General features: G+C 43.3%; 1 protein-coding gene across 1 annotated transcript in view; it reads right to left on the reverse strand.

The window, feature by feature from the left end:
- SHROOM3 (shroom family member 3) overlaps positions 1-14,473 on the reverse strand; it is a gene marked incomplete at its 5' end in the record, with an annotated part of 299,535 nt that overhangs the window by 57,161 nt on the left and 227,901 nt on the right. The window contains one exon of the mRNA XM_080675496.1: positions 4,724-4,855. Coding sequence (XP_080531622.1) covers positions 4,724-4,855 — 132 coding nt within the window. The remainder of the gene's footprint in view (positions 1-4,723; positions 4,856-14,473) is intronic.

A 14,473-nucleotide genomic window follows, 5' to 3' on the forward strand; every position in this document is an offset into this window, starting at 1 on the left:
GTTCATATTTTCTTTTTCACCCTTTACAAGGTATGAAAATAATAAAATTGAGTGCCCATAATAATAAAATAAATATTCACGTCACCTTGAGATCTAGAACATTATCATGACTGTTGTAGCCACCTGTTCCTTTAAATAAAAGGCATCCTTAGAAGTAAGCATTGGCCTTAAGCATAACTCTGAACAAAAATGTTGAATTAAGATGATAAGGATAAAAGCTGAACTCTGTGAATGAAGGAAAAGATAATCAAGAATTTAAACCTTTAATTAGAACGGAGTTAAAGAATGTAAGACCGGCAATTGCAATCAACACTTCTTTTCAGCTAAACTTGAAGTTGCCTGAGAAGACTGTACCTTTTCTTTAAAACTGAGAATATATTCATGGGTTTCATTTCTTTATGCAAATGTTGGCAACGAGAATAGAGAACTTGACTACTACTGCTTAGGTAAGTAGCCTTTCCCTGTGAGAAATAGAAATGCTCTGAAATCCCCCAGGGAAATGGGGAAATAAATCCGTGGAGTATGTGATACAAAGCAATTGCTAATTTGAATGAGATTAAAAGGCATTCTAGCCCTGGCCTGGTAGCTAGGTTGGTTAGAACGTCATCCTGCTACACCAAGGTTGTGGGTTTGATCCCTGGTCATGACACATACAAGAATCAACCAATAAGCCCTAGCTGGTTTGGCTCAGTGGATAGAGCATCGGCCTGTGAACTGAAAGGTCCCACGTTCAATTCCAGTCAAGGGCACATGCCCGGGTTGTGGGCTCGATCCCCAGTGGGGGACTTGCAGGAGGCAGCCAATCCATGATTCTCTCTCATCATGGATGTTTCTATCTCTCTCTCCCTCTTCCTTCCTCTCTGACATCAATAAAAATATATTTTAAAAAAAAGAATCAACCAATAAATTCATAAGTAAGTGGAATAACAAATTGATATTTCTCGCTCTCCCCCTTCTTCTCTGTCTCTAAAATAAACCAATAGAAATAAATATATAAAAGCCGCTCTAAATAGACACATCATAAAAAAAATACAGCGACAGGATATGTGGGAGAGAGAATGATTGAAAATCCACCCCCCTCCCAGAAATATTAATAGTACACTGGCTTACATAAGGTACTCAAATAATAATTTTCATGACAATTTTGAGAAATGGGCTTAAACTTAACATGAGGTTGGCTGTTTTTCTTTATAAACAGATATAACACAACATCAGACAGACACCTGTGATAGGCTTGTGGATTGAGAATCCTGCAATGAAAGAACTAAATCTCATTCTAATGTAAGAGAGGCCTTACCTTGTGGCAAACAGAAACATCCTAGGTAGCAAACCTCTGGCCACCTGAATGTCATATTCAGGTGGGTAAAAAGCCATTGTACCCCGCCCGCTCCTGCTCTCTCTGCTCCTCCCACACAGCCTGAACCGCCCTGAACTCGCCAAGCTTAGTGCCAGTGGGAGGGATCTCATGCCCAGTCACCTCTGTAAACTGGCCAGTTAAAGTTCAATTCCTGCCCTAGAAGAGGGAAGACAAATGGGGAGCAGCTCAGCAGGGCACAGCTGAGTAATTTTTCCTGAGAAGAACCAGTATCTGAGTATGCAGCTTAAAAATGCCAGAATTCTATTTTGCGGGCAGGAAGAGGAGGGAAGCAAGGAAAATCATCTGCTGATAAAAATTCATCAAACTAAAATCAGGAAGTTTCCTTGAATGATCTCTGCTAAACCCACACCCTCCTCCACATGCAAAAATGCCACGGTCTGCAAAAGGGAGTTAATTGCTTTAAGCTTCCCACAGTTTGGGAGGCTACTAAAGCAGGGGTTCCATACCAACATCCACCAAGGCCTCCTAAGCGTTGAGTCCTGAGAGCACAAAGTCAGTATCAGGGAGGCAGACTCATTGCCAAGGGAAGTGCAAAGCGCCGGCTGAACTAACCTTGCTGCTCACTGAGAGTGAATTAGGAGTCAAGCCCTGAGTTTCTATCATCCGTTCATCTTGATTTACCTGATGGAGCACAAAGCACGTCACCACGTATGGGTAAATGCTTAATAATTATTAGAATGATGGCGATGACTGGTGGTGGAAGGTGAAGAAGGGATGAGAAGTTCATGGAGGAAAGCACTGGCTTGGAAAATCTTGTGTTTTAAGCTAGAACCGTGGTCGGCAAACTGCGGCTCGCAAGCCACATGCGGCTCTTTGGCCCCTTGAGTGTGGCTCTTCCACAAAATACCACGGCCTGGGCGAGTCTATTTTGAAGAAGTGGCGTTAGAAGAAGTTTAAGTTTAAAAAATTTGGCTCTCAAAAGAAATTTCAATCGTTGTACTGTTGATATTTGGCTCTGTTGACTAATGAGTTTGCCGACCACTGAGCTAGAACATTTTGTCTCCTTTACCAACGCAGTAAACTATCCTAGCCTAAAGCCTGACACATTTAAGGAGAAGTTTCTGCTAAAGTAAGTTAGATAACAGGATTCCTACTAAATTAGATATGAGAGAAGTTATAGAAGGATGGGATTGGATCTGTGAGATTAGTAAGTCCTGGGCCACTAAGATTTCCCCCCCACCCTCTCTTTTAAAATAATTTTAAAAAAATGACTGGGGATTGAACCCACAACCTTGGTGTATTGGGTCAATGCTCTAACCAACTGAGCTACCTGGCCAGGGCCTAAGATTCTCTTTCTTAAACCTGGTTGTCTGGCTGGCCCCTGTGTACACCTGGGGAAAGCAGGTTGTTCCTTTTGCTCTTTTCTTGTAAGTGAGAAATACTTTCTGGCTCTGTCCCCCCCCCCTCCGCGCCCCCCCGCCCCCCATGAAAAGGGAGCTATATATACCTGTGGCTGGCCCACTGGACTTGGAATTGGCTCATGGGGTGACCCAAGCACTTTTTAATTTCAAGATCAGTGTACAGGCTTCCACGACTTGTCACACTTGCCCACTTCTAACTTCCTACCTCAACATGTGTTAAGACGCTTAGATGATAAGCCCATCATGTTTGCTCTCTGTATGTGAAGAATAAGACAGTAGCATCTTACCCCTTTCCATATTTCAAACCAGGATTTAGACCAGAGCCAGTTTGAAAGAGCTCCCAATGACCAAATCTGGAACAATAAAGTAAGTAACAGCAGTACTGGATTATAACCCACAAAATATGACTGATACGTGAAGGAATCCTTACTGATATAAATAGCTGAATAAGTAAATAAGTGGGGGAAAGAGACGGCTCTTCCTTACAGAAGAATTCCAATGAGTAAACGTAGAAGGAAATATAGAATCATCTTTAGAGCATTCCAGTAAGAATGGTTGCAGACAATTCCACGGATGGATACTCAAATCAGTGGGTGAAAAGTTTGAGGAGAAGCAGGATATTTGCATAGCCTCAAAGTTATGTCTCCAAAGATATTTATTAATTACAAAGAGACAAATGATAACTAGAATGGAGAGGCCTTAACCAAGTAATCAAGGCTAACACCACCAGTAATAAAATATATTGACACTAGATAATTTCTAGTAGGACACACGAAGGAGGACATATCACTTCTGAAGTATTCTTGCCAAAATGCATAACCTTAGTCTAATCATGGGACAATATCAGACAAATCCACGGAAAAGGCCCACAATTCTACAAAATAAGTGGCCCACATTCTTCTTCAAAAGTGTCAAGGTCATAAAAGGCAAGGAAAGACTGAGGAAATTATAGATAGGGGAGACCAAGGAAATACGAGGATCAAACACAACGTTTACATGTTTATAACGCAAATTCACGTGTCTACATGAGAATCCCCAACTGAAATCAGGGTACTTGACATCAACAGTAACACTGATTGAGCGCTATGACATGCTGGGCACCGACGGAAGTGCTTCACGTGTATGAGCACTTTCAATCCTTTCAGCAACGCTATGATTAGTTATTGAACTCATTTTGCAGGCTGGAAACTGTGAGAGCTTAAAAAGGCACTTGCAGTTACACAGTAAGATAACCATATTACACTACCACCTGATATTTATTTTACCTAATATTTAGTTCTCATGTCCTATGAGCGGGCTCTGTGCTAAGTGCTTTGAATACCTTATCTCACTGCATTGCCATGGCTGTTCTATGAAGTAGATTCTGTTATGCAGGTTGTTGGGGACATAAAGTATAGTGGCCAAGAGCCTGGCCAAACCGTCTGAACTTGAACCCACCACCTCCCAGTAGAATCCCAATGCAAACCTCACAGGACTGGTGTGATAATTTAACGCGATGTGCAAAGTCCCAGCACAACACCTAGCACGTAGAAGCACAGATAAGTAGCCGCAAATTTTTTATTAGGCTAATTTAGTAATTTCAGGACATTCTTCAATTAGAGACAAGAAGAGTTTTACATGAATATCAGCGCAAATTGCTGCACAATTTGACACACAGTGTCATTTCCAAAGTATAAGATGTTGGTATATTACTTTGAGTGATTTTCATTATAGTTTTAAAAACAATGGTGGATATATTTTTTAAAAGTTTTTGAATCATATGATTTGAGGGGCCCTGGATTATATCCCAGGAATTTTTGGGCTCTCTAGAACCTAATTTGAAAACTGCCATTAAGTTATTATCCTCTGAACTATGAGCTTCTGGCCGTTTTGTTCAGCCCCTCCTTGCCACTCTCACAAGCCTGTATTTTCACCAGCCTTGCCCCCAATTCCCTCTTCCAGGCCCTTTTCTGAACCACTTGGTACAGACCTCTGCGCCTCCTACCTGTGCTTCAGCCGAAGCTTAGCTCCTCCTGACCATGCCGCTTTCCTGTGCTGGGGGTCAGAGGTGAGGTGCTCTGGGCTGAAGGAGTCAGAGGTGCCAGTATCTGCAGGACCCGGCGCTGCACACGCATCTCTGGCAAAAAAAATAGGGAACAGGAAGTTGAGCGGGATGGTGTTTGTGGGCAAGGGCACAAATGAATCTAACAAGAAGCACGTGTGAAAATCAACCCTGGAGTTAGAGCAAAACAACACAGCTAAGAGCAAAGTTCTAAGCCTGCAGCCACTGAAGTTCTCTGCCCAAAAGCAGGCAAATCCACTTCTGTTTCTGTGAAGCACTGCCAATCTTAGAATAACAGGTTTTCCAACCAAGGGGGACGAAAGATACACTAGCTATTATGAAGGTGAACTCCCCGATAATTCAGCATCCAGGGGTAAGTGAAAAACTGGACTCACTGAAGCCAATGATCAGACAGGTGGTTTCCTGAGACCACGCCCCGCGGCCTCCCCTCTTAGGAGAACATCTGCATGTAGAGCAGCCCTTCTCTGTTCAGCGGGTGGCAGCTCACAGCACATGCCAGCTCCTGAGCCCCAGCTATTTCAGATTGTTTGGATTCCACTGCACTGCAGGCAAGCCTCGTGTGTGTCCATTTAAATCCCCCCCCACCCGGTCCCTAACACCATCCCCATAACTTGTTCCTCCTTACTCCCAGGGAGTCAGAGAAAAATGTTAAGCCCCATGTGGCCAACGCATTGTGCCATGGGAACGGGCATATTTCTCCTCTTTAGGAGAGTCTTGGCTGTGGAATTTCCAAATGCCCTCACCACACCCCTAAGGCCTCCCCTGATCCGGCACCGGGCTCTGAAGTGGGTTTGCCACATTCCACCTGGCTGCGTACCGGCGGTGTGCTTTCAATGTCTGTCTTCAAAGGTCTAAGCCTCTGAGAGCTGACTGGTTTGCCCCCCACAGATCATGGAAGCATGCATCTGAGAAGGTGCAAACACACGCCGTTTCTCCTCTGCACAGGCCTTGGCTGAGGGGGTGGGATCACTGAATGGTATTGATTTCTTGTCATTTCAAGATATGGAGAGAGATGACCAGGGAGTCAGCGAGGAGTTTCCATTTCTAGGCTCAAGTTTATCTTTACCTTAATTATACCTAAGCACCATCTCCTCCTTCTGCACATTACTTCTCCCACCAAATTTAGGATTTCTGGCTTTGAAATTCCATAGTCAATCTAGGTGGAAAATAGTCCCGGAATCAGTGGTGGGAAGCCTTTCGTCCCAATGACCCCCATGTTGGGATCCTCACTTTGCCCTTCTCTCCCCTTGCCAGTTATTGTATCTGTCTATGGAACTAGGGCTGTCTCCAAAATCACATTTTTTTCCTACCCACCTGAGGTTCCTGTGCTACCTGCCTCAGGACAGACTGGAATCAGCCAAGGCTGCCACGCTTTGATCTCATCAGGAAATGGTGCTACAAGGGTACCACGTGACTGGGGCAGATTAGTCAAGCCTTTCCTTTTAAAGCTAGGTGTACATTCCCCTATGTCAAGAGTTATTCTCATAACTTTTCTAGAAGACAAGAACTAATATTTTAGCCCCATTTTCCAGGTGAACAGACACTGAGAGGTGGTATATATCCTGGCCAAACCACACATGGAATCATACTATGAAAATCACTGACAGCCACTCACGCTTCTTCTTTCCAGTTTAGTATTTTCACTTTACGTCACAAATTCTGAAGGCCTTGGGAATCACCAACCCAGATTCGGACAGAATAGGTAGAGAAGGGTGATGACGGAGCTATTAATTAAACATGTTACCAAATGCGCTTATTTTTACTTAAAAGATACTCAACCAGTTAACTGCCACAATATTTTGAATTTAATTTTAAAAAGTCCGCCGCTTGTGTCTACAGACGCTTATGATGTACAAATGGTTAAAGATACTAAAAATAAGCAAACCAACCACAAAACAAAACACAACAAAACCGAAAAAAAAACAAAACCCACCAAAAAAAACAAAACAAAAAAAACAACCCAACCACCAAAAAAACATTGTAGAATGAATGAAACAGTTTCAAAGTAAAAAAAATACAGAAACAAACTCCACCTTATGTGGCTACTTCCAGATTCCTGAAAGGCACCCCGCTCTCCTGGGTTATCCACAGTTGTCCTTCACGTTTGCGGTCTGGACATCATTTGCTCTGGGTGCAGGCCAGGGGTAGCCTTTTGGAGAAATTCCTTTGGATTTATGCTGGGTGTATCTGTGTACTCATTTTCATAATTTGCCCTATTTTAAGTCATGTTCTTGGTTTCCCGCGTGTCTTTTTTCTTTGTATCCTGCTCCATGTCCGTTGTGCATGAAGCGGGACTTACTGTCATCTCTGTATCCTGCCTCTCGTGTCACCGCCATAAGCTCCCAGCACTTGTCCCCTCAGTCTCCTAGAGTGCAGGAGGTCCATATTCCCGACTTTTTTTTTTTTTAATATATTTTATTGATTTTTTATAGAGAGGAAGAGAGAGGGATAGAGAGTTAGAAACATCGATGAGAGAGAAACATCGATCAGCTGCCTCCTGCACATCCCCTACTGGGGATGTGCCCGCAACCCAGGTACATGCCCTTGACCAGAATCGAACCTGGGACCCTTCAGTCCGCAGGCCGACGCTCTATCCACTGAGCCAAACCGGTTAGGGCAATCCTGACTTCTTGAGTGTCTGCAAGAAGTTTTTAAGAACTGATACTGGTGGGTATAGATTTCTGTTCTTAGGCTAACACAGCTGTTCTTCATTTTCTGGTGGCTGAGCATTTATCAAAAGTTTCGCATTCTCAATAAATTGCTCTGTCTTTAAAATCCCCTTGTTCCTGTTACTGACCTTTTGGGACCTATATATTCAGACTTAACCTCTGGGTCACTGTCCCTTCATTACTCTCCTTTTTTTTTCTTTTTAATCATTATTGACCATCGAGGAAGCTTGTTCTGTATCCCCTCAGGCCTGCATCCTATCTGGTGCTTTCCATCACAGACATAACAAAACCTCTCTGTCTTTGGCTCACCCACTCTGGTCTGGCAGCTTGGTTATTACAGGAGGGTCACACTTAACCCTTCAGCCATGTGTAGGTGTACATCTGTGTCTCAGATCCACGTCCATTTGTACCTCCTGTTTCTCTTGCTGCTGCTTTTTCTCATTTGATTTCCCCCGAAACCACTCAAATGAATCGGCATGTATGATTTATTCCACTGGCATTCAGCATATTTCTGATTTTTTCCTGAAACCGTAAGCTTAACTATCGCCAGATCTTAGCCAATGATTTCTGTGTCAGCCTTGCCAAAAGACTGGAAAGGGGTGGGTAGGGAAAAAAGCCAAACTTTTAACCTAATACATATTTAATCTGTTCAGATTTACTTTAGGCTTCAATCCTCCCACCTACTGAAGTCTGTATCACCTAGCCCCGTGGTCGGCAAACTGCGGCTCGCGAGCCACATGCGGTTCTTTGGCCCCTTGAGTTTTTAGCAAAGGCCAGCTTAGGAGTACCCTAATTAAGTTAATAACAATGTACCTACCTATATAGTTTAAGTTTAAAAAATTTGGCTCTCAAAAGAGATTTCAATCGTTGTACTGTTGATATTTGGCTCTCTTGACTAATGAGTTTGCCGACCACTGACCTAGCCCAATGACCCTCATGCAAGGCCTTATAGTTAAACGGATGATAACTCCCCCACTGGAAGGGTTTGATACTCTGTAACACACTCAGAGCCTGACTGTACATCAACTCTGATTAGTGGCAGGCGGTATGATGTGTGTGAGCAACATGGATTCTGAAGCCGTTGCTCAGGCTCCCGTTCAGGCTCTATCACCCAGCAGGTGTTTGACCTTGGGCAGGTTGCTTAACCTCAGTTTCCTTGTCCATAAAATAGGACAATGGCACCTGCCTCAAAGGGTAGTTGTGAGGCTTAAATGAATTGATATATGTAAAGCACTTAGAATAGTGCCTCACAATAAATGATAACTTCTTACCAATAGAAAAGAAACTTACACTTATTAGGCACATGTATGTACCAGACATTGTGCTTCTAAAAGTTAATCAGTTAATATTCTTATCATCTGAGACAGCGATGGTCCTCATTTTACAGATAACGTGAAATGAAATAAAAGTAGAAAAAGTATGGCCAAATGCCACACCCTCTTTGCTCCACCCCTCACTAAATGCCTCTGAAGAGAAGAACTAGGATTTGAATACTTTTTTTCTTAGCCATCAGCCACATGCCAAGCCATGCATGCCTGTCATTTCTTCCACATCTTCCTTTTGCTACTGATATGAAACAAAAAGACATGCATGAAAACAGAAGACCAGCAAATATTCCAAAATGTTACTACTGGGTCATAAGATTATGGGTGATATTTTCTTCTCTTTTTCTGTATCTTAAAACTTGTTTACAATTAACATTTATCATTTTAACTATCAGAAAAAGTAAATTAGCCTATTTTTTTCCCTAACTAGATGAGTCTGAGAGTCTAATTTCTCCATATTTTTAAAGGAAAGTCTTGGTCGGGAAATGGAAGTGGATGTATGTATCCTAGGAGCCAATGTGAGCAGTGGAAAGACTTCACACTGTGGCAGGATTTACTCTGGTAGTTTCTGCAAACACTGATTTACTCTGGGAGCTTCTTCACTCACTGGAGAGGAAGCGGGATTTCTCAGAAATCGGTATTCGCAGAGGGAGACGAAACCTCCCTGAGAAAATCCAGCCTTTCTGCTCTCGCTCTCGCCTCGTGTTCCCAGTGAACCATTACAATTCCTCATTTTAATATCATACATGACAGCTTGAAAGCACCTTTTGTGTATGAGTGCATTTGGCCCTCATAATAATCCTGAAGGGCAAGTGGAGCAGGTGTTATTTGTTCCCATTTAGCAGATGTAGACAGCCTCAGATTGGGACAGTTACCTGCTCGAGGCCAGGATGTATAAGTTACATAGCTGGCATGTGAAGCCAGGGTCCCTAACTCTAGCTTCCACACTGTCTGTTACGTCATGCTGCCTTTGGATTCTACGATCCTGGAAGTCCATTGCCACAGGTGGCAAACATTTAATACCAAAAACTTCTTTAAAGGAAAGCTTCTTCCAAAGAAAGAGGAGTTACTGAGATTTAGATGGGACCTCTCTCGTAACTGTCCCTAGACCTAGAGAAAAGATGAGGCCCGTTTTCGAAGGCCCCCTTCACCCCCAACTTACCCCTGATACCCAGACTGTTTTCCTGCTCTTGACTCAGAACTTCTTAACCTGGTCACACTGCTGAAATGATACAGTACATGTTTCATGCTCAGAGCCAACTTCTATACCCAGCTCAATCATCCATTCACTCAATCAACAATCATTAAGGGTCAGCCATGGACCACACAATAGATTAGGCATTGGGCTTGTAACAGTGGCAAAATAGACACAATCCCTCCCTCTATAACAGTGGTTCTCAACCTTTCTAATGCCTCGACCCTTTAATACAGTTCCTCATGTTGTGGTGACCCCCAACCATAAAATGATTTTCGTTGCTACTTCATAACTATAATTTTGCTACTGTTATGAGTCGTAATGTAAATATCTGTGTTTTCCGATGGTCTTAGGCGACCCTGCTAGCTGTAGAGCCTAAGACCATCAGAAAACACAGATATTTACATTTACAATTCATTAACAGCAGCAAAATTACAGATATGAAGTAGCAACGAAAATAATTTTATGGTTGGGGTCACCACAACATGAGGAACTGTATTAAAGGGTCACGGCATTAAAAAGGTTGAGAACCATTGCTCTATAACATTACAAATTTATGGGGAGCAGAGGCAAAATAACGGTACAAATACGTAATTACAAATCATAATTGCTAGGGAGATAGAGAGCACATAAGACAAGAGGAGTCTACTCAGCTCCTTTCCATCTTTCTTACATTGTATATATGTTACTTTCTTACACTGTATATATGTTAATTTCCCTCTTATCACGTGCCTCACAGAGAGCAGGCATCAAAGCAGCAGTCCCAGAGGTTGTAATTAGCTTATGGAGAGTTCTGAGCCAGGCCCAGTGCTAAATTACTACCTCCACAGTTTATTGTAATCTTCACAACCAATCTCCAAGGTAGGTACTTTTATGCCATCACATCCCTAATTTACAAATGAGGAAACTGAGGCTCAGAAGCAGAGGAAACTGCTCAAACTCTAGTGGAACAAGAATTGGAATCCAGATCTGGCTGATGGCAAACCCTGTGACCCTAAGGACTATACAATACAGTTGACCCTTGAACAACACAGGTTTGAATTGTACTTATATGCAGAGTTTTTCAACAAATGTATTTTCTCTTTCTTATGATTTTCTTAATTACATTTTTTCTCTAGCTTACTTTATTGTAATATAGTATACAATACCACATATAACATGTAAAATGTGTAATGGGCTATTTATGTTATTGGTAAGGCTGCCAGTCAATAGGAGGCCTGAGATAACCACTATAAGACAGGAGCCATTATCATTCAATCCAAGTGGCCAATCTGAAAGAGACGAACAGGGAAGTCACCTAATGGGTGTGTCAGGATGGTGGTGTAATGATGGGCCCTTTTATTTCTTAAAAAGGGAAACTGCCAATGTCCCTTGGGCCACAATGTGGTCTGTGGGAGCCAGCATTTCTCTCTTGCATTTCTACTTGCAAATAAGTTGCTCCTGCCCTAGACTGCCTAGAGAAGAGGGGTGGACATTAGGAATGTAAATGGAGACTGTCGTTCATTGAGAAAGTAGGTCCCTAGCTACTAGTAAATTTGGCATCAGCTAAGGAATCTTAGCAAAATTGAACTCCCCCCCTTGTTGTGAGGGAGGCCTTAATCCTCACTTTGCCCAAGAGGATTATTGGGTCTTAGAAAGAAGCTCACATGCATTTTTTTAGAAAAGCTCGTGCCAGCTGCATTTATGTCCACAATATGCAAGATTCGTTCTGCTTTTTAGGGTAGATAATAGACATTCCATGCTATTTAAATGCCTCCAAATCTCATACCTAAATGTTTCCAACCTTTGCTATCACCCAAAGCAGGACTCTCTCTGTCTCCCAAGCTTTCCCCCAGCCATTGCTTTATATTCGTTGGGAGCACAGTTTAAATGGAGGGCAAGGTCCCAAAATGCAGCCCATTTGTGAAAAAGTAATTGTTTGAGGTTTACAATATACCTTTTCAAGGTGCTTGTAATTATGGTTCCATGGACTGAATTTTTACGTATCTCCATCATTTTTCCTTTCCTTTTGTTACGATAGGGTTAGTGTAATATAGTCTAGAGTTCTGTGTTGTTTTTGTTTTTTTTTTTGGTTTTGTTTTGTTTTAATCCTGCAGGTCCTTATTCATCCCAACCTACTTTATCCTCTCCAGAGGAATTCTGGACCCACTGACATATATAATACAAAGTGGGACTGACAAAATCTGTGTCTTTAGCATGGCATTCACAAAACATCACTTAAAATTATTACAAGTTTGGCATCTGTGTTGAGCTTTACAATTTACAAAGTATTTTTAATCTAACAATTTTAATCCTCATAACAACCCTATGAAGTATTGTCTCCCTCTCACAGAAATGGAAACCGAGGCACAGGTAATTTAAATAAGTTGCTCAAGATCACAAAGAAAGTGGTAAAGCCAGGACCCAACCTCCAAATGGTGAACATCACATCACCTAAGGGCTTAGTGAGATATTTGTAGGGCTGGACAATCTTTAGAAAACAGAGTTAGTCGCCTTGTCCCAGGAAGAGCACAACAATTCGTTCAGCAGTCTTCCTCAGGGAGGGATAATTTGTGGTGGTTTCTTCTACTTCTTACCCTCACTACCTGGGCTTCTTAATTTCCACCTGTAGTTAGAATTCCTGTGTTAACTCTGGGGCCAATTGGACTGCAAATGAGAAGGAATTTAAGCCACTAGCAGTATCTCAGGAGACAGCTTCAAGACAAACTCTTGGCTAGTTGTGTTTTCATCTTGAGCCTCAAGTCCCCATGCAACCCCCCAGTTCCCAGGACCTCCCTTTGATACCAATTTCCCTCTAGACTGGAGCCTGGCCTTGTTAATGTTCACTAACCCACAAACAGATGGTATTGGGAGTAAAAGCCCAGGGAAGGCAGGTAGGGAGGTTTTATCTGACAGGGCAGAGCAGGTCCTTCCCCCTGCACTAGGCACTAACACAGAAGGGTTGGCATCAGGCAGGAGTTTGGCAGGTCCTGGGGCGGCCAAGCCAGGCCAGGCCAGCCTAGGCAGGAAATAATCTGTAAACTGTACATCACCTCTTGTCCCCCCTTCCACTACAACCCCAACACACCAAGCATGGGAAAGGCACAGAACCCACGACAAAGTGAAGGTAGTGGGCTGTGACCCCAAGTCACGCATCCAGCTGCAGATCGGCAGCCTTCGGCCCAGCCAGCCCTGGCTCAGTAGGGGAGGCGGTCTTTTCTCACTATGGCATTCCAGCTGCTAGTGGTGAAGAGGTAACCATGGGAACCATCACAAAGAGCTTAAAGCTGAGGAAAGAGGCTGGAGGCGACAGGGAAGCAGAGAGGGACTTGAAGTGACAGTCCTGCAATTCTCCTGACTTTAGCCACGCACATCGATTTTGAGTCCTAATAAGAGACAGTGGAGCCTACACACAGTGAAGCAGCCTCGAAAGGTCAGAGACAACCACAGAGCTAAGATCTTTATAGGTTCTTCCTCCATCTTTCTTTTCCTCCTCCAGCAAGCAGAGCCCTAAAAGAATTTTGTCTGCCAGTAATTTTGCCCTGAGATAATGGGCCTCACTTGGGAGGACAGAACTTCAAATACACAGTCACATTCCTTCAAATTCAGGGCTGCAAGACCAAAGGGGGTCCCCCCTTTCCCTCTAGCTTCCTTCAGCCCATCGCCTCCGACAGCACCGCCTTGCATGCTGGGGGGCTTCTCTGATGGGTCTGTAAACAGACCTGCACCCCTTGGTGGCTGAGGAAAGGATCCCGAGACGGCTGTCTAGCCGCACTGCAAGGAGAGGCTGGGGTGTCCAGTACACTAGTACAGAGCATCTTAGTGGGACCCAGTGAAATGGCTCAGATCTAAATAGTAAATCATGTCTGTATATTTAACCACATTTCTCCCCGGGACCTACACATTATTTTAATAAATTGGCCAATGGGACTTCTTATGTTTTCATCCCATCAATAAAGTTATCAACTCACCACCTACGATTTATTTTTCATTTTTATTTATTTTGTTAATCCTCACCCGAGGATATTCTTTCCATTGATTTTTAGAGAGGGGGGAGAGACACAGAGAGAGAAACATCGATGTGAGAGAGACACATCAATTGGCCCGAAACTGAGGCGTGCGCCCCTGAATGAAATCAAACCCGGGACCTTTCAGTCCGAGGGCCGATGCCCTATCCACTGAACCAAACCGGCTAGGGCTGGGATTTATATTTTTACTTAAAGTTTTCTAGCTCAGGTTTCACCGGAATCTGGGAGTTGAGATAATACCAGTAGAAACAGGGAATATCCTGGGTCCACAGTTTACTTTGCCTCCTTGACTATGCCAGGGCTCCGGGACACATTCCCCACCCTGGCTTCCTTGTGGAAACCAAGATAATATGGCATCTATGTCAGCCCCTAAATGGGCTTCACAAAGTCTAGGCCAATCTTAAGAAGCCATCTGGTTCTCCACATTTTTGTTCACCAATTGACTTCTTAATTGGAGTCCCTGGGGCAGCGGGGGG

The sequence above is a fragment of the Plecotus auritus genome (genome assembly GCF_963455305.1).
Source record: "Plecotus auritus genome assembly, chromosome: 1".
NCBI lineage: Eukaryota > Metazoa > Chordata > Mammalia > Chiroptera > Vespertilionidae > Plecotus > Plecotus auritus.